Below are 23055 nucleotides of genomic sequence, written 5' to 3'. Positions count from 1 at the left end.
GGCACCTGGCAGCCCAGAATCATGAATTCATTTCACACCTTCTTTTATAGCTCAGTATGACCACTGGGGTGTAAATGGAAGTGGGCAGGAAGTAGGTAGGAAAAATAAGAAATATTTAATGATGTATGTCCTCTCTGCTGCTGGCTTGAATGCAGAGTTAATGACTGGAGTGCCAGTAGCCATCTTGTTCCTTGAGGTGAGCTTGGGAATGGAAGTCATACACCATGGAGTTCTATACCAGCTCTGGACAAACCACCTCTGAGTTTCTTGAATGTGAATGGGAAATACACTTACACCTGGTTTAAGTCAGTTATTTGTGGGTGGGGGGGGCAGAGATTATGTTATCTGAAGTTGAACCTAATTCTAATAAGTGCCAAGTTCCATCACATCCACCTTGCCTGAAGATGGGTCCCCAAGGTCTAGAATGGGAAGTGGAGGTATGGAGGGAAGGCCCTGTTTGGGCCTCAAGTCAGGTTCCTTCCTCCAACCCCACATAAGCAGAGAGCCCTGACCTTTTGGAGTCATCAGGCCCAATATTAATACTTACATCTCCACTTGGCTCTTTCTAGTTAAAATCTAGAAATAAAGAGGAGTGATTGGGCTTAGATCTTCTAACTTCTGTTAGGGTCACCTGTGTACTGGGTTGATTAACATCTTCCCCAAAATCCATGCCTTCCCAGAACCTGTGAATGTGGCCTTATTTGGAAATAGGGTCTTTGCAGATATATTAGTTAAGATGAGGTCATACTGGAATCCATCGACTGATGTCCTTATAAGGAGATGAAGACAGACACGCAGAGGGAATAGGGAAACAAGAGATTGGACGGATGTGGCCACAAGCCAAGGAATGCCTGGAGCCACCAGAAATTGGAAGAGGCAAGAATCCTCCCCCAGAGCCTTCTGTCAGAGCGAGGTCCTGCCAACACTTGGATTTTGGGCTTTTAGCCTCCAGAACTGTGACGGAACAGGTGCCTAGTGTTTTAATAAAGAATGCAGTTTGCGATCATTTCTTACAGTAGCCCCAGGAGACAAATACACCCAGTCAGTGGGAGGACTAGGACGCAAGCCTAGGCCTATCTAACCCACAGCCAGGGCTCTGAACCCCAGCACCAGGCCGCCTCCCGGCCGGGTGAGCCCCACCAACTCCTTTGCCTGGATCGGTTTTCTGCTCTTTCACGGGGCACTAATCCCTTAACTCCCCCACAGCCTAGAGAGACAAGAAGTGGCATCTTCTGGCTAATTCTGGCAGAGTCAGCACTCCGTACCCACTGGCCGCCTTACCCGTGTCCTCCCACACCAAGCCCAAACTCTGAATATCACCGTTTGTTTCAAGAATGGTTTTGGAATGCAGCCTCTGGCTTATGGAAGACACTTGTCCCCTTGCAAAACGCAAATCACGTTTTCCGTAAGGTCCGTAAGAAAGAGTTTGGCCCCCACTTATTTTCTGGCTGGGGTCTCAGTGGGAAACTCTGAGAGAAGCACGCCAAGGGGACAGAAACATTTCCGTCTTGACTGGATGGTGGGGGCATGGCTACACAAACAGGCGGACGTGGACTGAGCTCTTGGACTTAAGACTCGGGCATTTCACTGTGTATAAGTTACACTCCAGTTAAAAATAAACAAATACACCACTGACCCCTCCCCCCGAAGGGCCTGGAGGGTGTCTGTCTTGCTGACTGCAGCATCCCCAGCCACTAGCAGGGTGCCTGGTGCAAAGTGGACGCTGGTAGTACAGGCTGAATCACTCAGTGAATAAATAAGAGGATTTCTTGTGCCACCTGCTGTGTTCCTGATGTTTCTCGCAGACATCCAGGGAGAGCTTCACATCTCCAGATGTTGCAAAAGAACCACAGCGGATGGGTCTGCCCTCCCTCATTTCCCCGGGAAGGGCTCCACAGGGCTGCTGATTTCTTATCGCCTGTATTCATTTAGGAAATATTTAACGAAGCATGGGTTGTATACGGAACCTTGCTCCAGGTCCTCCCAGGGCTAACTTTTATAAGCAACGGATTCCTGTTGGCACAGGGGAAGGGAGCACAAAGGCTGACTTGTTCTGTTTGGCACTGTTTGGACAGGCCTTGTCCTCTGCAGTTTCCCTTAACAAGCAACAGCTACTCGGAGGCAGACAGTGAGCAACTCCTTCCCCCGGCACAGGGTGGACCAGAGCACTGGGCACACATCACGCGTGCCCGGGCACTGGCTCCAGTCTTGGTCGGGGAAGGCACCCTGCAGGGCATGGCAGCCCAGCCTCCCTGTAGGGCAGTTGACAGGGAGGGCCGGGAGCTGGCCAGAAACAAGGGAGTTCCCAATCTCGGCACTCACAAAAGTCTGCGCCGGCAAGCCTGCGGCCCCTCTGGCCACACACAGCACCCTCACCCTAGCTCAGGCTACGACTGGTTCCCCTTTCAGGAGTTCTCTGCATGCCAAAGGCGCCCTGCGTGTGTCATAGCCTGATTCCTCTGTGTCATGGTCTCAGGAGGGGGAGATAAGCCTTCGCCTTGTGCCTCCTACATCCTCATGCATCCCACCAATAGCCCCCTGACTTGGAATCGGAAGCCCCCGTGGAAACCATCTCCGGTGGTTTTGTGTGGGGTTTTGTCTCTTATACTCTGAGGGAAGGTTATCTCCTCCTGCTAGGAATGACTCTGAGTGCTCCTCCAAAGGTTGGGGACACCTCTGAGACAAGGCATGGACTGGACAGCTCCTGAGGACCATCAATCAGGTCAGGGTCATCAGGCCAGCTGAGTCAGACCCTCCAGGCCCACGGGAGGGGGTGTCAGGCCGAGTGAGCCTCAGCTAGGTGCTCTGTGTCTGTCTACACAATTGTGGGGTCAGCAAATCTGCGGTTCCAGAAAGACACACCCCCCCCCCCCCCCGGCCCATGCCCCGACGCTGAGAATTCACCAGCAATCTGGGTTAGGGGAAATGTTAGGAACCTAACAGTTGATGCAAGAAATCCTCTTATTCATTCACTGATTCCCTCAGCACATTTTGAGCATTTGCTGTGTGCCAGGCACCCTTCTGGGGGCGGCTGACCCAGCGGTCTGTAACACAGACATTGCTCAGGCCCTCTTGTTTCTATGTTTGGAGGTGCAGGTGGAGGTGGTGGGATTTGTCTGTTGCCACCGAGGTGTAATTCACACAAAGTAAAATGCCTGTGCAGCATCCCTAGTTTCCCCACCATCGGTGTATCCGTGAAACCTTCAGGGAGGGTCCGAATGTCCAAGCGAGGAGCCCTCCCTGCAGCTGCCCACCCAAGCCCCCAGACCTTCAAGTCATCCAAGCGAATCTGCAGCTTCTCCACTGCCCTGTCCAGCACGACGTGGTGGTTCTTTATCTTCTCTATCTGGTGACCCCAAACTCTCTCGAGTTCCTCCTCCTAAAAGGGGGAGACATGGACAAAAAGGCCTCTGCTTCTAAGGTCACCATGGCTGGGGAAGGGGCATGAAGAGTATACCAGGCCAACGCGTCTCCAGCCTGTCTCCAGCCTGCCACCTAGGTGACCCCCAAAGACCCTCGCCATGGAAACCACACAGGCACAACCCACTGGGACCCCTGCACCTGCCAGGTCTGCCTCCTCGGCCCCACTGACTCCCCCAGGCTGCCTTTCAGCTATGGGACAGACAAATGCTATCCTGGGTCAGGGACTTTGCCATCAGCCCACCTCAAGCCACCCGTCCCCTGAAGCTCTTTCTGCCTGGGGCACTCACCTTTATCCTGGATCTCTGGAGGGTCCCGATCTTTTCCTGCAGTACGTCCACTGTCGTCCCAAGCTTGGAAGAGGCTCCCATATTAGCTGCAAGCAAAGGAGGGGGTGGCTGTCTGGGGCAGGGATGGGGAAAGAGGCTTCATCTAGAGCTCCACCTGCTTCTGAAAGGAGTCGTTGGAAGTAGTACTGTCCAAAGCAAGAGAATGTGAGCCTGGGGGCCTCTGAGGTCATTTAAAATTTTCTAGTAGCCACATTCTTTTTTTTTTTAAACTTTTTATTTATTTATTCATGAGAGACAGAGAGAGAGAGAGAGAGAGAGAGGCAGAGGGAGAAGCAGGCTCCCAAGGAGCAGGGAGCCTGATGCGGGACTCGATCCCAGGACCCTGGGATCATGACCTGAGCCGAAGGCAGATGCTCAACCATCTGAGCCACCCAGGCGCCCAGTAGCCACATTCTTTAAACAAATCAAAAAAGGAGGAGGCCCTGGGTGCCTCTGTCAGTTAAGCGTCTGGCTCTTGATTATGGCTTAGGTCATGATCTCAGGGTCGTGAGATTGAGCCCCCTGTCGGGCTCCGTGCTCAGCAAGGAGTCTGCTGGAGATTCTCTCTCCCTCTCCCTCTGCCCCCACCCCCACTTGTGCTCTCTCTCTAAAATAAATAAATCTTTGAAAATAAAAAAAGGAACAGGTAAAAGTAATTTTGATATTTTCTTTAACCCAATATATTCAAAATAGTATCATTTCAATATGGGATAAAAAGAAGTGAGATATTTTATGTTCATGTTTTCATATTAAGTTTTTAATATCTGATGTGTGCTTCACACTTAGAGCACATTGGCACTGGACCTCGCCCCATGTCACAGGGTTGAAAACTACTCAACTAGACTATTCTGCCCTCCACTCCCCTCAGCGAGCATTTTGCCCGTCGAAGACATAAAATCAGAGCATAAATCTACCGTTTTGGCTGCCACCCAGAAAGCTTCTGTGGTCTTTAAGGATACGTATGTTTGCCCGGGAGTAGCTCCTAACCCCACACGGACCATGTCATCCGGGGTCTGTTCAGTGGGTCATTCTGGTGGGATCCAGACTTATCGAAACATTGTACGGTAGGGCTGTGTTGTATGGGCTGTGGAAAGGGAGTTTTCCAGAGTCATTGTGACATGCGATTTTCCTTCTTCAGGGCCAGCGTTAGACCCCAACCACCCCTCTCCCCTATGAGGAGACCTCACACTACCTTCGTGATGAAGGAACAGACTAGTAAGAGGCAGATGCTGAAGCCAAAGGAATGAACAGCTAATGGTTAATACAGCTTTTGTTGGGGGAGCTCAATGAAGGAGACGAGGGACTTCTCGAAGGCTGCAGGGAGGGAGGGCCTGAACCAGGCCAGGCCTACCTAGGTAATTCAAGCGCTGTTGAAGGGTGGATGACAGCTGGGCAAACTCTTCTTTCAGGGAGTCGTGTCTAATGGGCATCTGGGCTATGCGGCCCATGGAGTACCTGACGGCCGTCTTCTTGTCTTCAGGGGTCACAGCCTTTTGGGCAGTCAGCATGACCTGGGACAGGGTCCTTTCGGGAGGGAGGCTGGTAGCAGGGTACAGGGGAGAGAGGTCCTCACCCAACACCTTCAAGTCCTCCACCTCTGTGTCCTCAGTGAAAGCCAAGGCCCCACGGGAAGAGCCCGCGCCCAAGCTGTCTGCGAAGGCCCCTAAGGGCCCGGATGCAGCCACAGACGTTGCTATGGTGGCCAACTTGGTGGCAGGGGCATCCCTGATAGCCTTGGCGACAACCTCGGCTCTCCGGGCCGCTGAGGTGGCAGCAGCTGCGTAGGAGGCTGCAGCACCGGCCACGATGGCCGCAGTGGTCTTCGGGCGCTGAAGGGCAGACTGGGGAGTCTTAGCAGGTGCCTCTTTGGGGACCCCAGCCCTGGGGGCCCCAGCCCCGGGTGCCCTGTCCTGAGGGGCTGGCACGTCCTGGGATACATAGTCTTCCTCAATTTCTGAGACAGTTGGGAGCAGGTGCACCTCTGCCTGGCCAGACTGTGACTGCAGCGGACGGGGCCACGCTGAGCCAAACTCCCTGGCTGGCGGTGGGGCCCTGAAGTCCTGGGACTGTGCAGGCTCCAAGAAGCCTGAGCCCCAGAAGGGCCACGTGCTAGCCCTGGACAAGCCTCTGGGGGAAGGCCAGCGTTCTCGTGGCGAAGGCTGAAGCCCTGGGGCAGGTGCATACCCGGGGGCAGTCCCAGGTCCGAGAGCAGGCCAAAGTCCAGGGCCAGCCCCAGGTCCAAGGGCAGGTGAAGGGCCAGGGCCAGGCCCAGGTCCGAGGGCAGGCCAAGGGCCAGGGCCAGGCCCAGGTATGAATGGAGGCCAAGGTGGTAGTGTGAACCCTGGTGTCAGACCGGGTCCCATCACAGGCCCCGGAGCAGGCATGGCCTTGGGCTGTGGCCCTGGCGTGGGCACAGACCCGGGCTCAAGTCCCGGAGCCTGCCCTGGGCCCTGGGCCCCAGTGAGTAGAACAGCTTGGTTATATTCCTCCTCCTGTAGCTGCCTGGGGGTCTTGTTATGCCAGATAGTCTCCAGTAACCTGGGGCTCTGGATGGCCTCTGAGACCTGGACATGCCCAACAGCTTCATGGTACTCGGTGGTCTGAGGAGGACCAGTATCTTGGAGCTGCTCCACCAACTGCCACAGGTCTGAATCCTCAATCTGTGTTGGACCAGATCCTCTTGCAGAAGTTCCCTGCAGAAAAGGGGCAAGGCTGCCCAGGGCTGCTCCAGGCCAGCTCAGCAGTCACCCTGCCTTCCCCGACCCTCCGCTGCTGCCCCTCCTTTTCCTCCTTCACTCACAGGGTTGAACATGGCCTCGTGGAGGCTGCTCCAGAGCACCACGTCCTCAGCTTTGGGGATGGTGAGGATTTTGCTCTGGAGAGTAACCTGGGGGGCAGGAGAGGAGGTTGAGAATGAGGGGTGATGCCCTCGGGTGGCTCCTTTGTCCACACTTGCCTTTCTAGATTGTGTTCTCTTCCTTACTCTTTCCTGCCCACAGCACCCCAGGCCTGGAGGTCACGGGACTGGGAAGGGAAGCGGAGGCTCTTACCACTTCCCGCTGCAGTGCATTCATCCTCCTGCTCTGTCCTTTCAGATCTTCGAACAAAGTATCCATTCTTTCCGGCTGTATCTGTCAAATAAGCCGAGTCCATGGGCCAGGGGTGCAGGTTCTGGTCCTGGCCCTGCTTGCCCCACAGCTCAAAGACAAGGACTCAGCTCTAGGTGACTGAGTTGGAGAAGGAAGAACAGATTCCAAAGCAAATGTCTCCCAGTGAGTGGGAAAGGGGTGGAAGAGGGTCTCCTGGGAAAATAAGTTTGGAAAATGCTGGGCTTAAAAAGTATTCAATGGGGGCGCCTGGGTGGCTCAGTTGGTTAAGCGACTGCCTTCAGCTCAGGTCATGGTCCTGGAGTCCCGGGATCGAGTCCCACATCGGGCTCCCTGTTTAGCGGGGAGTCTGCTTCTCCCTCTGACCCTCACCCCTCTCATTCTCTCTCTCTCAAAAATAAATAAAATAAAATAAAAAAGTATTCAATGGGCTTCTACAGTGCAGGACTTCTCAGAGCCTCTAGTGGGCAAAAAAAAAGTACATTAAGGGGGCACCTGGGTGGCTCAGTTGTTAAGTGTCTGCCTTCAGCTCAGGTCATGATCCCAGGGTCCTGGGATTGAGCCCCACATTGGGCTTTCTTCTCTCCCACTCCCCCTGCTTGTGTTCCCTCTCTGTCATAAATAAATAAAATCTTTTAAAAAAAAGTACATTAAGAATCTCCAAGAGGTAGGCTGAGGAGGCACTGTTTTCTCCAACAGATTTGTTGAAGGAATCTTTTCAGTGTTTTGGGTTTTTTTTTCTTTGTAGGGTTTTGTGATGCCCTTTCTTCTCAGATGGGAGCTACACAGACCAAGTTCTCACAGTTGCCATGACAATCAAATGTGTACACTGACCTGTGAATTGGGGATAATACACTAAACCATGCTATTCGGGGGCAAGTTGTAAAACCTCAGCACAATACCAGCCTGCCAGTGTGGAGGCCTGGCCTCTGAGCCCAGCTCTGACTCACCAGCTGTGACCTCAGGCTTCAGAGATTCTGTGTCCTTACACATCATGGTAAGGATTGAGTATGTACCTGGGTTGATATCCTTGTGACTCTCAAGGGCGAGAGCCTGTATGCCTGTGCTGTTTGTTCCATATTTCAGTGTGGACAGAGCTTTACAGAATAGGAAAAGCTGTTCTCTTTCTGCTAAGTTGTTGGTATGCAAGCCTGGAGTCTTAGGGAGTACCTGCCTAAGAATGAAGCCAACCCACAGAAAAACATCACTGACAGAGAGATGTTGATGCGGTTGAGCACCTAGATCTGGTTGTACCTGAAGGCAACTATGGGCTTTTTAGTAAATGAGACATTAAATTCTCTTCTTTGCCTAAGCCACAATGAAGTAGGTTTCTGTTACCTACAAATGATGTCATAACCCAGAAGTGTGGGAGCCATGGAGAGTTTAGTGGGTTGGGCCAAGTGGCTGGGCAATGTCTAAGCCCTTCTCCTGCTCTCATAGCTGTGTTCTTTGACTAAGAACAGGCTCTCTAGATATGCCCTGTCACCCCAACCACCTGAGGTCCAAGCAGCATGGCCAGTATAGAGGATGCTGGAGAGGGTCTACCTTGTCAACTATGTCCTTCAGTCTGTCCACATCCTTTCTGAGAGTTTCAGTGGTGTTCCTGAGTGCATAAATATCAGTAAGCAAATCTTGCAGAGTCTTCATGGACTAAAGGGGAAGAAGAGGAGAAAATGTAAAGTTTGGTGTGGCTGGGGGAAAAGGTATATAAAATCCAGAAGCTCTCTGTTGTTGGCCATGATCCAAGAAGTCCTCTTGGCTCTATCAAGGCCTGGGCTGGAACATGCTCAGAGGCCAGCAAACGACACCAAAGTCAACAATGCTGAGATCTCAGGTGGCCTGGGTGGGAAGGAGACAACTCTACATTGTCTCATCAATGCATCAATGCATGAGACATCAAAAGAGTCTCATTATGAAACACGTCAGGACTTTCAGTGGGAGTCACTGGAACATCAGCAAAGGACTTATGATCAGAGTTACATTTTTATTTATTTACTTATATATTTCGTAAAGATTTTATTTATTTATTTATTTATTAAAAAGATTTTATTTATTTATTTATTTATTTGAGAGAGCGAGAATGAGAGATGGAGAGAGAGCACATGAGAGGGGGGTGGGTCAGAGGGAGAAGCAGACTCCCCGCCGAGCAGGGAGCCCGATGCAGGACTCGATCCCAGGACTCCAGGACCATGACCTGAGCTGAAGGCAGTCGCTTAACCAACTGAGCCACCCAGGCGCCTCAAGATTTTATTTATTTATTAGAGAGAGAGAGCACGAGAGGAGCAAGGATCAGAGGGAGAGGGAGAAGCAGACTCCCTGCCAAGCAGAGAGCCTGACATGGGGCTTGATCCTGGGACTCTGGGATCGTGACCTGAGCCAAAGGCAGATGTATAACTGACTGAGCCACCCAGGCACCCCCAGAGTTACATTTTTAAAGGGTCCCTCTGGCTGCATGTGTAGACTGGCCCTGGGAGGGGAAGGGTGGAGGCCAGAGGACCAGTGAGGAAACCTCCAGACAAGAGCTAATGAGCTGATGGCTCATAGCTCAGCTCCACCACTGACTGGGATCATAATTGCATCTTCATAGGTTTTAGATTCTGTAATCATAAAATGAGTATAAAAAATGTAATGATGAGGGCGCCTGGGTGGCTCAGTTGGTTAAGCGACTGCCTTCGGCTCAGGTCATGATCCTGGAGTCCCTGGATCGAGTCCCGCATTGGGCTCCCTGCTCAGCAGGGAGTCTGCTTCTCCCTCTGACCCTCCCCCCATCTCATGTGCTTTCTCTCTCATTCTCTCTGTCTCTCAAATAAATAAATAAAATCTTTAAAAAAAAAACGTAATGATGAGGGACGCCTGGGTGGCTCAGTCAGTTAAGCACCTGCTTTCAGCTTGGGTCATGATCCCAGAGTGTTGGGATCGAATCCCACGCTGGGATCCTTGCTCAGCAGGAAGCCTGCTTCTCCCTCTGCCTGCTGCTCCCCCCTGCTTGTGCTGTCTCTCTCAAGTAAATAAATAAAATCTTTAAAAAATGTGATGATGAAAAAAAAATGTGATGATGTATATGAAGGGTCCAGTGCATAGTTAGGCATTCAACTAACAAAAACAACTAACAGCAAAATGGCAAAAGTCCTTCTTATCAGTAATTATATTACATGTAAATGGATTAAACTTTCAGTTAAAATGCAAACATTGGCAAAATGGATAAGAAAACATGATCCAACCTCATGCTGTCTACAAGAGAAACAATGTATAGTCAAAGATAGGTGAAAAACAGGTGAAAAACAAAAAGATAGTTTTTGCTTGCATTACATGCAAGCAGTAATCAAAAGGGAATTTGAGGGGTGCCTGGGTGGCTCAGTGGGTTAAGCGTCTGCCTCTGGCTTAGGTCATGATCTTGGGGTCCTGGGATGGGCCCAATGTGGGGCTCCCTGCTCAGTGAGGAGTCTGCTTCTCTCTCTCCCACTGCCCCTGCTTATGCTCTCTCTCTCAGTCACACACTCTCTCTCAAATAAATAAAATCTTAAAAAAAAAAAGTGAACTGGAATGGCTATTCTACTAATATTGGATAAAATAGACTCTAAGACAAAAATTGTTGCTAGAGACACAGGGGAACATTTATAATGATAAGATGGTCAATCCCTCAGGAAGATATAATAATTATACTTGATCTTAGCCAAAAGGCCAAGAAGCGATGGAAGATATAATAATTATAAACATATATGCACCTAACAACGTAGCCCCAAAATATATGAAGCAAAAATGGACATAACTGAAAGAAGAAATAGGCAATTCAAAAGAATAGTTGGAGACTTCAATACCCCATTTTCCATAATGAATAAGACAACTAGATAGAATATCAGCAAGGAAATCGATTTGCACATTGTTTTTTTTTTAAGATTTTATTTATTTATTTGAGAGAAAGAGAAAGCGAGAAAGAGAGAGCACGAGCAGGGGGAGGGGCAGAAGGAGAAGCAGAAGCAGACTCCCTGCTGATCAGGAGCCCAATCTAGGGCCCAATCCCAGAACCCCAAGATCATGACCAGAGCCAAAGTCAGATACTTAACCAGCTGAGCCACCCAGGCGCCCCTAGATTTGCACAACATTATAAACCAACTAGACATAACAGATACCTACAGAACACTCCATTGAACAATGGCAGAATACACATTCTTATCAAGCACACCCAGAACATTCTATAGGACAGACGGTATGCTAGTCATTAAAACAAGTCCCAATACATTTGAAAAGGACTGAAATCATGCAAAATGTGTACTCTGACCACAACGGATTTAAAGAAAAAATCAGGGCACCTGGGTGGCTCAGTCATTAGGTGTCTGCCTTCTGCTCAGGTCATGGTCCCAGGGTCCTGAGATCAAGTCCCACATCAGGCTCCCTGCTCGGCGGGAAGCCTGCTTCACCCTCTCCCACTACCCCTGCTTGTGTTCCTGCTCTTGCTATCTCTCTCTCTGTCAAATAAATAAATAAAATCTTAAAAAAATAAAGAAAAAATCAGTAACAGAGGAAACTATTGGAAACTCACAAAGAAATTAAAAAACAACACTCTCCTGAATAACCAATGGGTCAAAGAAGAGATCACCAAGGAAATTAAAAAAAAAAACAACCACTTTGAGATGAATTAAAATGAAAACATAACATACCAGAACTTATAGGATGCAGCTAAAGCTAACCTTAAGATACTGGGAAAAAGCAGAGCAAACTAAACCTGAAGCAAGCAGGAAAACTAAAGCAATAAAGAGTAAAATGGAAACTAATGAAATAGAGAACAGAAAAATAAGAGAGGAAATCAATGAAGCTACAAGTTGGTTCTTTGAAAACATCAACCAAGTTAGCAGATCTTTAGTGAGATTGACCAAGAAATAAAGAGAAGAATCAGAAATACAGGAGGGAACATTACTATTCACCCTACAGAAATAAAAGGACTTATGAAGGAATGCTATGAACAACTGTAAGCCAACAAATTAGTTAAGCTGGATGAAATGGACAAATTCCTAGAAAGACATAAACTACCAAAACTGATTCAAGAAGAAATAGAAAATCTGAATAGACCTAAGACAAGTGAAGACATTGAAATAGTAATAATAATAATAATAAAAAATACCACAAAGAGAGGCCCAGGCACAGATGGCTTCACCAATGACTTCTATCAGACATTCATTTATTTTAATTTTATTTTTAGAAAGATTTTATTTGCCAGAGAGAGAGAGAGCACATGAAAGAGAGAGAGAGAGAATAAGCAGAGGGAGAAGCAGGCTCCCTGCTGAGCAAGGAGTCTGATGCAGGACTCGATCCCAGTACTCTGGGATCATGACCTGAGCCGAAGGCAGACACTTAGCCGACTAAGCCACCCAGGCATCCCTAAAATTTTATTTATTTTTTTAAGATTTTATTTATTTATTTGACAGAGAGAGACAGTGAGAGAGGGAACACAAGCAGGGGGAGTAGGAGAGGGAGAAGCAGGCTTCCCATGGAGCAGCGAGCCTGATGTGGGGCTCAATCCCAGGACCCTGGGACCATGACCTGAGCTGAAGGCAGATGCTTAACAACTGAGCCACCCAGGTACCCCTAAAATTTTATTTTTAAGTAATCTCCACATCCAGTGTGGGACTCGAACTTACAACTCCAAGATCAAGAGTCACCTGTTCTACCAACTGAGCCAGCCAGGTGCCCCTTCTATCAAAAATTTAAAGGAGAATTAATACTAATTCTTCACAGGCTTTTCCAAAAAATAGAATTCCAAACTTATTCTATGAGGCCACTATTACCCTGATACCAAAATCAGACAAAGACATCACAAGAAAACTAGAATATAGATGTAAAAATCCTCAAAATACTAGCAAACTGAATCCAGAAACAAATAAGACAACCCAATTAAAATGGGCAAAAATCTGAATAGGCATTTCTCCAAAGATAATATTCAAATGGCCAATAAGCACATGAAAAAATAACATAAAAAAAAAAGAAAATACTCAACACTATGTCATCAGGGAAACACAAATCAAAACCACAATGAGATACCACTTCATATATACGAGGATGGTTAGAATCAAAAGCCAGAAAATAATGTGTTGGTGAGGATGTGGAGAAATTGGAGCCTTCTACAGACGCTGGTGGGTACGCAAAATGGTGTGGCCATTTTAGGAAATAGTGTGTCAGTTCCTCAGAAGATTGAACATAGAGTTACCAAATGACCCAGCAAGTCTACTCCTAGGTATATATCCAGGAGAAATGAAAACATGGGTCCACAAACTTGTATATGAATATTTATAGCAGCATTATTCATAATAGCCAAAAGTGGGAATGATCCAAATGTCAATCAACTGGTGGATAGATAAGAAAAACATGATATATTCATAATATGGAGTATTATTCAGCCATAAAAAGGAATGAAGTACTGATTCCAGAAAGATGAAACCTCAGAAATATGATGCTAAGTAAAATAATCCAAACAGGGACGCCTGGGTGGCTCAGTCAGTTGAGCGTCTGCCTTCGGCTCAGGTCATGATCCTGGGGTCCTAGGATGGAGCCCAGCGTCGGCCTCCCTGCTTAGCTGGGAGTCTGCTTCTCCCTCTCCTTCTCCCTCTGCCCTCCCCCATCCTGCTCATGCTCGAGCGAGCTCTCTCAAAAAAATTAATCCAAACACAAAAGACAGCATATGGCAGGACTCCATTTATATGAAGCATCTAGAATAAACAAATCCATAGAGACAGAAAGCGGGTTAGTAGTTGCTTAGGGCTGGGGGTGAGTTGGAGCGGGGACTGAGGAAATAGAGTGGTGATAAAGCATATGGGGTTCCTTTTGGGGGTGGTGAAAATATTCTAAAATTGACTGTGGTGATGGTTGTACAATTCTGTGAATAGATTAGAAACACTGAGTTGTCCACTCCTTCAATGGGTGAATTGTATGGTATGTGAACTATATCCCAATAAAGCTGATTGTTAAATCAACCAATCAAGCAATAGCACCCTGTGCTATGTATTTCTTGGGTTGGAAGACTAATTTCCCAAACTGATCTACAGATTAAGCTTAATCCCTATGAAGATGCCAGTGTGCTCTTTTTCATAGAAATTGACAGCTTGATCCTAAAATCCATAGGTTAATGCAAGGGACTCAGAATAGCCAAACAAACTCGAAAAAGAAGAACAAAGCTGGAAGACTCACACTTCCTGATTTCAAAACTTTCTGCAAAGCTAGGGTAATTGAGACAGTGTGGTACTGCCATAAGGAAAGATACATAGATCAATGGAAGGGAATTGGGAGTCCAGAAAGAAACACTCACGTTGGGGTGCCTAGGTAGCTCAGTCGTTAAGTGTCTGCCTTTGGCTCAGGTCATGATCCCAGGGTCCTGGGATCGAGCCCTGCACTGGGCTCCCTGCTCCACAGGAAGCCTGCTTCTCCCTCTCCCGCTCCCCCTGCTTGTGTTTTCCCTCTCTCACTGTCTCTCTCTCTGTCAAATAAATAAATAAAATCTTAAAAAAAAAAAAAGAAAGAAACACTCATGTCTAGTCAGTTGGTTTTCAGTAAGAGGGCCAAAACAAATCAATAGGGAAAGAGTTGTCTTCAACAAATGGTACTGAACAGCTGGAAATCCACATGAATGAAGCTGGACTCCTACCTCATACCATATACAAAAGCTAAGTGACAATGGCTCCTAGACCTAGATGTAAGAGATAAACCATAAACCATTTACTCCTGTGTTGTAGAAGAAAACGTAGGAGTAAATCGTCGTGACCTTGGTCAGGCAGTGGTTTCTTAGATATGCCACCAAAAGCATAAGCAACACCACACCAAAAAAGGTGACAAAATAAAGAGAGGCATACGCTGTACTTCAGCAAAATTTAAAACTTTGCATATCAAAGGGCACCGTCAATAAAGTGAAAAGACAATTCAGAATGATAGAAAACATTTACAAGGGACGACTGGGTGGCTCAGTCAGTTAAGCATCTGCCTTCAGCTCAGTTCATGATCTCCGAGTCCTGGAATTGAGTCCCGTATGGGGCTCCTTGCTCAACAGGAGCCTGCTTCTCCCTCTGCCTGCCACTCTTACTGCTGTGCTCTCTCTTTCTCTCTCTCCCTCTCTGACAAATAAATAAAACTTAAAGGGGCGCCTGGGTGGCTCAGTTGGTTGGGCGACTGCCTTCAGCTCAGGTCATGATCCTGGAGGCCCCGGGATCGAGTCCCACATCGGGCTCCCTGCTCGGCGGGGAGTCTGCTTCTCCCTCTGACCCTCCTCCCTCTCATGCTCTCTGTCTCTCATTCTCTCTCTCACAAATAAATAAAATCTTAAAAATAAAATAAAATGAAATAAAATCTTAAAAAAATTTACAAATCACACACATGGCATCATATATCCAGAATATATAAATAACTTTTTTTAAGATTTATTTATTTTAGAGAGAGATAAAGTGTGCGCACGTGCGTGTTTGAGCAGGGGGAGGGCAGAGGGAGAGAGAGAATCCTCGAGCAGACTCCCCACTGAGCATGGAGCCCCACTCGGGACTCAATCCCAGGACCCTGAGATCATGACCTGAGCCAAAACCAAGAGCCAGCCATTCAACCGACTAAGCCACCCAGCTGCCCATATATAAAGAACTCTTACAACTCAACAATAGAATGACAACCCAATTACAACTAGGAAAATAATCTGAACAGATATTTCTCCAAAGAAAAGACACAAATGGCTGGTAGGCACACGAAAAGATGCTCACCACAATTAATCACCAGGGAAATGCAAATCAAAACCACAATAAGGTACACTTCATACCCACGAGGGTGGCTAGAATCAAAGAGGTAGAAACTAAGAAGCACGGGTGAGGAGGTAGAGAAATTGGACCCCTCACCCACCGCTGGTGGGAACGCAAAATGGTGCAGCTACTTTGGGAAACAGCCTGGCAGGTCCTCAAACCTGAAACACAGAGTGATCGTGTGATCCAGCAATTCCACCATGAGGTATATGCCCAAGAGAAATGAAAACACACGTCCAGAGGAAAATGTGTGCCCCACTGTTCATAGGGGCCAAGACTCCTAACAGCATACAGGTGGAAACAGCCAAATGTTCACCAACTGATAAACAAAAGTAGTCTATCCATTCCGTGGAATAGCATTTGGCAATGATAAGAGTCAAGTACTGATACATGGGACAGCATGGATAAACCTTGAAGACATCATGGTAAGTGCAAAAGTGGGGCTCAAGGAGGAGCAGGAAGAAGAATGATAGCTAATGGTTAAGGGTTTTTTGGGAGGCTGTTGAAAATGTCCTAAAATTGATTTTAATAGTTGCAGAACTCTGTGAATATACTAAAATCCCTGAACTGTATACTTTTTAAATTTTTTTTAAATAGGCTCCATGCCCAACGTGGGGCTTGAACTCATGACCCTGAGATCAAGAGTCGCCCGCTCTACAGACTGAGTCAGCCAGGCGTCCCTGAACCATACCCTTTAAATGGATGAATATTCTGGTATACACAGAAATATATGTATGAATATATTTCAACAAAGCTGTAAAAAAATAGCATCCTTATTTTAGATAAAATTGGGGGAAGTTCAACACAAAATTATTGGATGGCTATTTGGGAGTTGTTAATTTTGTCAGGAGTGGGGGCACTGGGTGGCTCAGTTGGTTAAGTGTCTGCCTTGGGCCCAGTTCATGATCTCAGAGTCCTGGGATTGAGCCCCTCCTTGGTCTCCCTGCTCAGCGGGGAGCCTACTTCTCCCTCTCCCTCTGCCACTTCCCCTGCTTATGCTCTTTCACTCGCTCTCTCTCAAATAAATAAAATCAATCAATCAATCAAACTGGTTCTGGGCAAGGCCTGCGAGCCTGCAATTCTGGGAGAGCTCCGCAGGTGGGGCTGGTGCTTCAGCAGGCTCGGAAAGCCCTGGGTCGGAGCCTCCCAAGGGGTCTTCGGGGACAAGTACATACTGCGAGCAAGGGGAGCCCAGTTTTCCTTGCTCAGGAGTTCTCAATAGGGGCGAGTTGGCCCCCAACAAGCCATTTGGCTAAGTCTGCAGACAGTTTTGGTTGTCACCACTAGGGGTCGCTCCTGGCACCTGAACGGTGGAGGCCAGGGAGGCTGCTCAACATCCCCCAGGGCACAACACAGTCGTCACCACAGAGAATTATCGGTGAGGGTGAGGGACGCTGCAATCTCAGCGTCTAGTAAGGACTTGTGGCAGTGCCCGAGCCCCAGATCTGGCGGTGTGCTAACCATGCCTGTGGAGCCCCGCAAACCTTTCAAGAGCCCCCTTGTTGTCAGCCCTCATTTTCTGGGCACCATTCACCCCGTCTGGGGTGGGTGCTAGGGCTGGCAGGCTAGTCTTTCCCCACTTTGGGCCCTCACACCTTGACAGGTGTTTGTAAAGGACGGCAGAGGACACTAACCCAGCCAGCCCCAGAGGAAGGGGGGGTCAGCGGCAGGTGAGGTGACCTGGACATCGACATGACATTTGGTCCGCCAGCCTGACCGGCTGGTTGGTGCAGACACTTAGCTAAGCAGCTTGCACCATTCCAGAGCCAGCTACCATGGCAACCCACTCGAAGAGGAGGGGCTGGGAGACGGTCATTGTGGTAACTCCCAGCAACATCAGCCAGGCCTGGAGTTGGTGGGGCGGGGGGCACATTCTCTAATCCTAGGTGTGCAAACAGTCCTCTGAGGGCTGCACACCCATGGCCGAGCCTGTCTGCTGACCTCCTTCACGAGCCGGCTGGGTCACTCTGTGTACTGTGCATTCCAGAAGCCTCCACCCATCAAGGGAGGCAGGGGAGGGGCGGGGGGGGGGGGCGGAGGCTGCTCGGACACTGTGTCCACGTTTCTAGCCTCCAAGGCCTCCGTAACCTGAACTGGGCCACCCATGCAGCCTTTTTTGTCTCTAGCAACAATTCCTGTCTTCAAGTCTGTCTTGTGTGATATGAGCCGCGTGGCCACTCTAGCTCTCTGCTGATTGCGGTGTGCATGGTTTATCTTTTTTTCTATCCTTTTGCTTTCAACCGATTGGTCTTTGAATCTAGAATGTGTCTCTTGTCGAGGGTATAGTGAGATCATGCCTTTTTTTCTTTTAATCCATTCTGCCAATCTCTGCTGTGTGTGTGGTAACACGAAGAATTCAGTGGCATTCGGTACATTCACAAGGTTGGCAACTGCCACCATCTAGTTTCCGAACATTCTCAACACTCCGAAGAGAAACCCCATACCCATCAGTAGTCACTCCCACTGCCCCCACCTCCTAGCCCCTGGCAAATGCCAATCTACTTCCTTTTGCTACTGATTTGCCTGTTCCCAATGTTTCATAGAAACAGAAGCATGCGGTATGTGGCCCTGTGTGTCTGGCTTCTTCACTGAGCACCTGATTTAACGTTGGTCCGTGTTGCCTCGCCTCTCAGCCCACCTTGGCCAGACCGCACCCTCTCCCTGTCCCTCAGGGCTCCCCGGTGCGTGACTTTGCTGAGGTCTCAGTTATCCCAGTTTCCCTGCTCAGTTCAAGCCTCTGGATAATACTAACAGTGGCCACAGATTGGATGCCCAGGATACCTGGAGCTCTGTGCTGAGCACTTTCCACACATTATCTTGTTTAGTATTAATCTCTAGGCAATCCTGGGAGGGGGAAACCATGATCATCGCCCGACCATTCCAGTGGGTAAGTGACAGCACGCTCAGCACTCTACATTCCTATGCCTTTCACTGACTTTCTTGGCCCAGGTTTGCACCAGCTCCCCATTTTCTGACACTGTGTGACCCTGAGTGGGTTAACCTCTCAGTCCTTCAATTTCTCACCTGTAAGCTGGGGGGTCGTAATCACACCTGTCTCACAGAGGTGCTATGAAGATCAAAGGAGCTAACAGACATAAGCCTCTGGCTCACCTGGAGCATAGTGAGTGCTCCTTCTAGCGGTTTCTCTCGGGAGGGAGCCAAACAGAGCCTCAAGGGTGAAGGGGACAGTGAGGAGATGAGGGAACCAGGGAATGGCGGACTTTGATCTGTGTTTCCAAACTCTTTTCATCACTGCAAAAGGAGACCTCCTTTTGGGAGGCTATCCTTCCCTACCCCCCTCCTCTTCCCCCAGCCCCTGGCAACCACCAGTCTGCTTTCTGTCTTTATGGATTTGCCTGTTTCATACAAATGGAATCATACCATATGTGGCCTTTTGTGTCTGGCTTCTTTCCTCAACACTTGACTGGCTTCTTTCCTCAACACTTGGCTCTGCCTTACTCCAAAGCCCCATTCCTGCCCCTGTGTTTGGGGAGAGCCCATCACAAGGGGCATAAGGGAACAGGGGGTAAAATGCCTGGGAGGAGAACAAGAAGGGCAGGAAGCTTTGGGAGGCCAGGTGGTTTACCTTTGCCGTGGCTTCTTCGTTGCCCTCCACCATCTTCCGGAGCTTTATTAGGTGCCACAGGTCCTGGGCAGGCTGGCCCTTGCCCTGGCTGCCCTCCAGCAGCTGGGAAGTGGAGGGCAGGTCCTGCAGCATGGCCATCTGGCTCTCCATCTTGTCAATGCGGCTCACCACGTGGTCAAAGACATTGCTGAGCCTCTTCATGGGGCTGAGGACGGGCTGGGCGTCTGCTTCCCGGGGCATGAACACAACTGGTGAGGTCTGGAGAAAGTCCTCGTCTCCTGAGAGGACCTTCTTGAGCTCAGCCATGTGGATGTGCTCCAGGATGCCCTGAAGCAGGAGGTGCAGGGCCTTGAAGTTCACCACCCCGCACTGCGGGATGGCGATGTTGACCAGCTCGGAGAATGTGAGTGAGAAGCTCATCCCGCAAGTAGGCTCGGCGTGGCCGGGCTTCTGGGCGTCCTCGGGGACAAGTGGTGGCTTTCAGGGAACCCACAAGCTGTGTGGACAGGTCCTCAGAGGTCCAGGGAGGCAGCAGTTCATGGGAGAAAATGGCCTCTGTCCAGGCGGGAGTTCAGATGAGAGCTTCTGGTTGCTAGGACACCAGAGAACGTGGGCGAGTGGGCGTGATTCCGAGAGCCCAGAGTGGGGCAAGGGTGGGTGCTCAATTAGAAGGTGCTGGGTGTTTGAACAGATGGACGGTCAGCCTTTCAGTTCAAGCCCTTCAGTTATGGAAGACCGATGACCCCTTCCAAGAAGCATGCAGCGAAGGTGATGGGGAAGCAGCTCGCTTCCTGGAAGCCTCTAGAATCAGGACAGAAGAGAGTTCCTGGAGTTAGGAAAGCCTGGTTTTGAGAAAAGAGGATGTAGAGAAAAGAGACCAGCTTCGTGCTTCAAATGCCCTGCAGGTGTTAGGGTTTCTGGCGGGGGTGGGGCTGGTGGTAAAAAAGGGTAAGAGGCAGCTGGCTTCCCACAGGTCTGAACCCCGCGTGGCCCTGCCCACCCAGGGGCACCAACGAGGACGCCCGTGCCAAACCCTGCTCTGCTTCCCCCTAGAGCCAGGGCTCGCTAACACCTCAGTGCCCCGAGGACATATCTGTGAGCCAGCTGCCACAGGACCTGGAAACCGCATGGGGCCCTATGTGGTCAGGCCCCGCTTGTGTCAATTCTTGGACAAGAAAATGGCAGCCTGCTCGTCCTGGTCTCCGACAGAAGTCTACAGGGAAGGTCCTTGGCTTAACCCCTGGAGCCCCAACTCCTGGCCCACCCCCACCGTTCTGGGCATGATACACACTGCTTATATATAGCGCATGGCAGGAGTCCTTCTTGGGGGTGTCGTTGGCTAAGGGGCAATCTCCCCCAGCTTCCCCATAGAAAGTGGAGCACCCGTCCACTCTGGGTTTATGGAAATGGGTGCGTGACTCTTTATCAACAGCTGTGTGACCTTGTGCAAATGACTTAACCTCTCTGAGTTTCAGCTTCCCTGCCTGCTAAATTGGAAATAAAACCTTCCATGTGAGGTTGCCGCCGGGAGGGGCAATGTGTGTGTGTGTGTGTGTGTGTGTGTGTGTGTGTGTGTGTGTACATAGAAATAATACATGTGAAGGGCCAGGCCACTATGACTCAAAATAATTCCTTTCCCCCAGAACTGACCTGATATCCCACTCCTGCCAGTGATCGTGGCCATTGGAGAAAGAGCCCAGGAGGCTCGTTATGAATTCAATAGAAGTGTATTTTCAGGGATGTTGTTTGCTAATTACATGTTCTTTTTTTTTTTAAGACTTTATTTATTTACTTGACAGAGAGAGACACAGTGAGAGAGGGAACACAAGCATGGGGAGTGGGAGAGGGAGAAGCAGGCTTCCTGCTGAGCAGGGAGCCCGATGCAGGGCTCGATCCTAGGACCCTGGGATCATGACCCGAGCCGAAGGCAGACGCCCAACAGTTGAGCCACCCAGGAGCCCCTAATTCCATGTTCTTGACCTCACATCAGCAAATGTTTCTGCTGAGGCCATTACTAGTCTATCCACAAAAGCTAGTTTTTCAGGAACAGTGGGCACTCATGTCAGACTCTCTACGCTACCGTGGCCACTAATCTCCAGACACACCAGCCTGCTTTGAAAGAATTGCTTAATTACATTAAAGGAATTTGCCCACCTCAAGAGGCAATAATAATAATAAATAAAATGACAACAACAACAACAAGAAAACACACGAAGACCCACTCCTCCCCCATTCAGTCTGGGTCCCACTTGGATACTCCTTTTTTTGTTGTTGTTTTTGGTAACAGCTTTATTGAGATATAATTCCCATACCATACAATCCACCCATTTAAAGTATACAATCCAGTAACTTGTAGTATGTCACAGAGTTGTGCAACCCTCACTGCAATCAACGTCAGCCCATCACCCTAACCAGAAACGCCATACCCATTAGCACACGCTCTCCGTTTCCCCACCCTCCAGTGCCTGGCATTCATTAACCTACATTCTGTCTGAAGATTTGCCTATTCTGGACATTTTGTATAAATGAAATCATATCATGTGTGGCCTTTTGTAACTGGTTTCTTTATCTTTCACCCACCCAAGCATCATGGTTTCAAGGTTCATCCACATTGTGGCAGGTGTCAATACTTTGTAGTACATTGTAGCAGGTGTCATTCCTTTTTACAGTTAAATCATATTCCACCGTATGGATGGACCAGTTTTTAATCTGTCCATCCTCGGATGGATATTTGGGCCAATTCTACCTCTTCACTATTGTGGATAATGCTGCTACGAATGGTAGTGTACAAGTCTTCAGTTAGTTGGTGTTGATGGCTAGGGGCTGAACTGCTGGGTCAGACGGTGAGTCTGTGTTAACACTTTGAGGAACTGCCAGACTGTTCCACAGCAGCTACAGTATTTTACCTTCCCACCCCCAGCTGTGGGGGTTCCGACTTCTCTCCATCGACATCAACACTTGTGATTGCCTGTCTTTGTCATTACAGTTGTGGTGGATATTGGATTCTCCTTGCTATGTAGCTATCAGACATCAGGCTTATAGCCCCCTGTCATACACTCATTTATCCTGGGCATTCAGGATGGTTGTTTGAGATTTTCAGATGTTTAAAATGACCACCCTTCCAGTGAGTCACGTTTCTCTGAAAAGAACACCCAGAAACCTTGGAAAAGATGCAAGCAGGCTACCCGGGGCAGCACCCAGAGGGACGGCCACTCTCTCTCTCCACCAGCTGTGGTACCCACGCAGGGGTAACTTGGATGGATGACCTTTCCCATCCCAAACTTGTCTCTGACCCTAGCAGATGTCATAAACGACACATTTGCTGCCATCCCAGCGAACCAGGTGGAATGTACCTTCATGAGTGGATCATGAAGCCCTGAATTTCTTGTTGTCAACCCAGGGGGAGTTGATGCTCAGACAAACATTCTTGCTGCACCTATGTAAATGCTACGTAAATGCGATGGGTCAAGTAGAACAGTTTGTGACTAGGCTTTAAAAAGGAAAAGCCACCTGGCTCTCTAAGGAAAGCCAGCTGGACTCTGGGGCAGGTTTTCACAGCCTGGGTTTGGCAATCGAGGCCGCAGTCTTCAGGATCTGGTACCAGAGCCAGGAGCCAGGTTTGTTTCTGATAATGTGGCAGGCGGCTGATACATTCTGTGCATCTTCAGTGCAGCAACGGGTCGGGTGACCAGTGAGAGGCCGGACCAACTCACTCTGCAGGACGGCGGGAGGCAGGGTGTAACCCGAGCCCAGCTGCGGTGACGTTCTCTGAACTACCTCCTGACCAGCAACAGTTGGCCACGGCAAAGCTCTGGATCCTGGAGACCAAGCTTCTAAGGACCGACTGTGGA

General features: G+C 49.1%; 1 protein-coding gene across 1 annotated transcript in view; it reads right to left on the bottom strand.

The window, feature by feature from the left end:
* The window catches only part of CUNH16orf96 (chromosome unknown C16orf96 homolog), a 36879-nt gene extending 17255 nt beyond the window's left edge, over positions 1-19624 (bottom strand). Inside the window, exons 1-7 of the mRNA XM_088017299.1 lie at positions 19205-19624; positions 8402-8506; positions 6800-6880; positions 6550-6636; positions 5101-6442; positions 3711-3796; positions 3269-3379 (exon numbers count right to left, since the gene is read on the bottom strand). Coding sequence (XP_087873425.1) covers positions 3269-3379; positions 3711-3796; positions 5101-6442; positions 6550-6636; positions 6800-6880; positions 8402-8506; positions 19205-19624 — 2232 coding nt within the window. The remainder of the gene's footprint in view (positions 1-3268; positions 3380-3710; positions 3797-5100; positions 6443-6549; positions 6637-6799; positions 6881-8401; positions 8507-19204) is intronic.
* Between the last annotated feature and the right edge of the window lie 3431 nt (positions 19625-23055).

This window comes from Eumetopias jubatus, unplaced genomic scaffold (genome assembly GCF_037043125.1).
Source record: "Eumetopias jubatus isolate StellerSeaLion01/CBP00866 unplaced genomic scaffold, mEumJub1_p1.0 scaffold_12, whole genome shotgun sequence".
NCBI classification, from domain to species: Eukaryota; Metazoa; Chordata; class Mammalia; order Carnivora; family Otariidae; genus Eumetopias; species Eumetopias jubatus.
The sequence above is the reverse complement of the archived record's forward strand: the minus strand, read 5'-3'. Positions and strand labels throughout refer to the sequence as shown.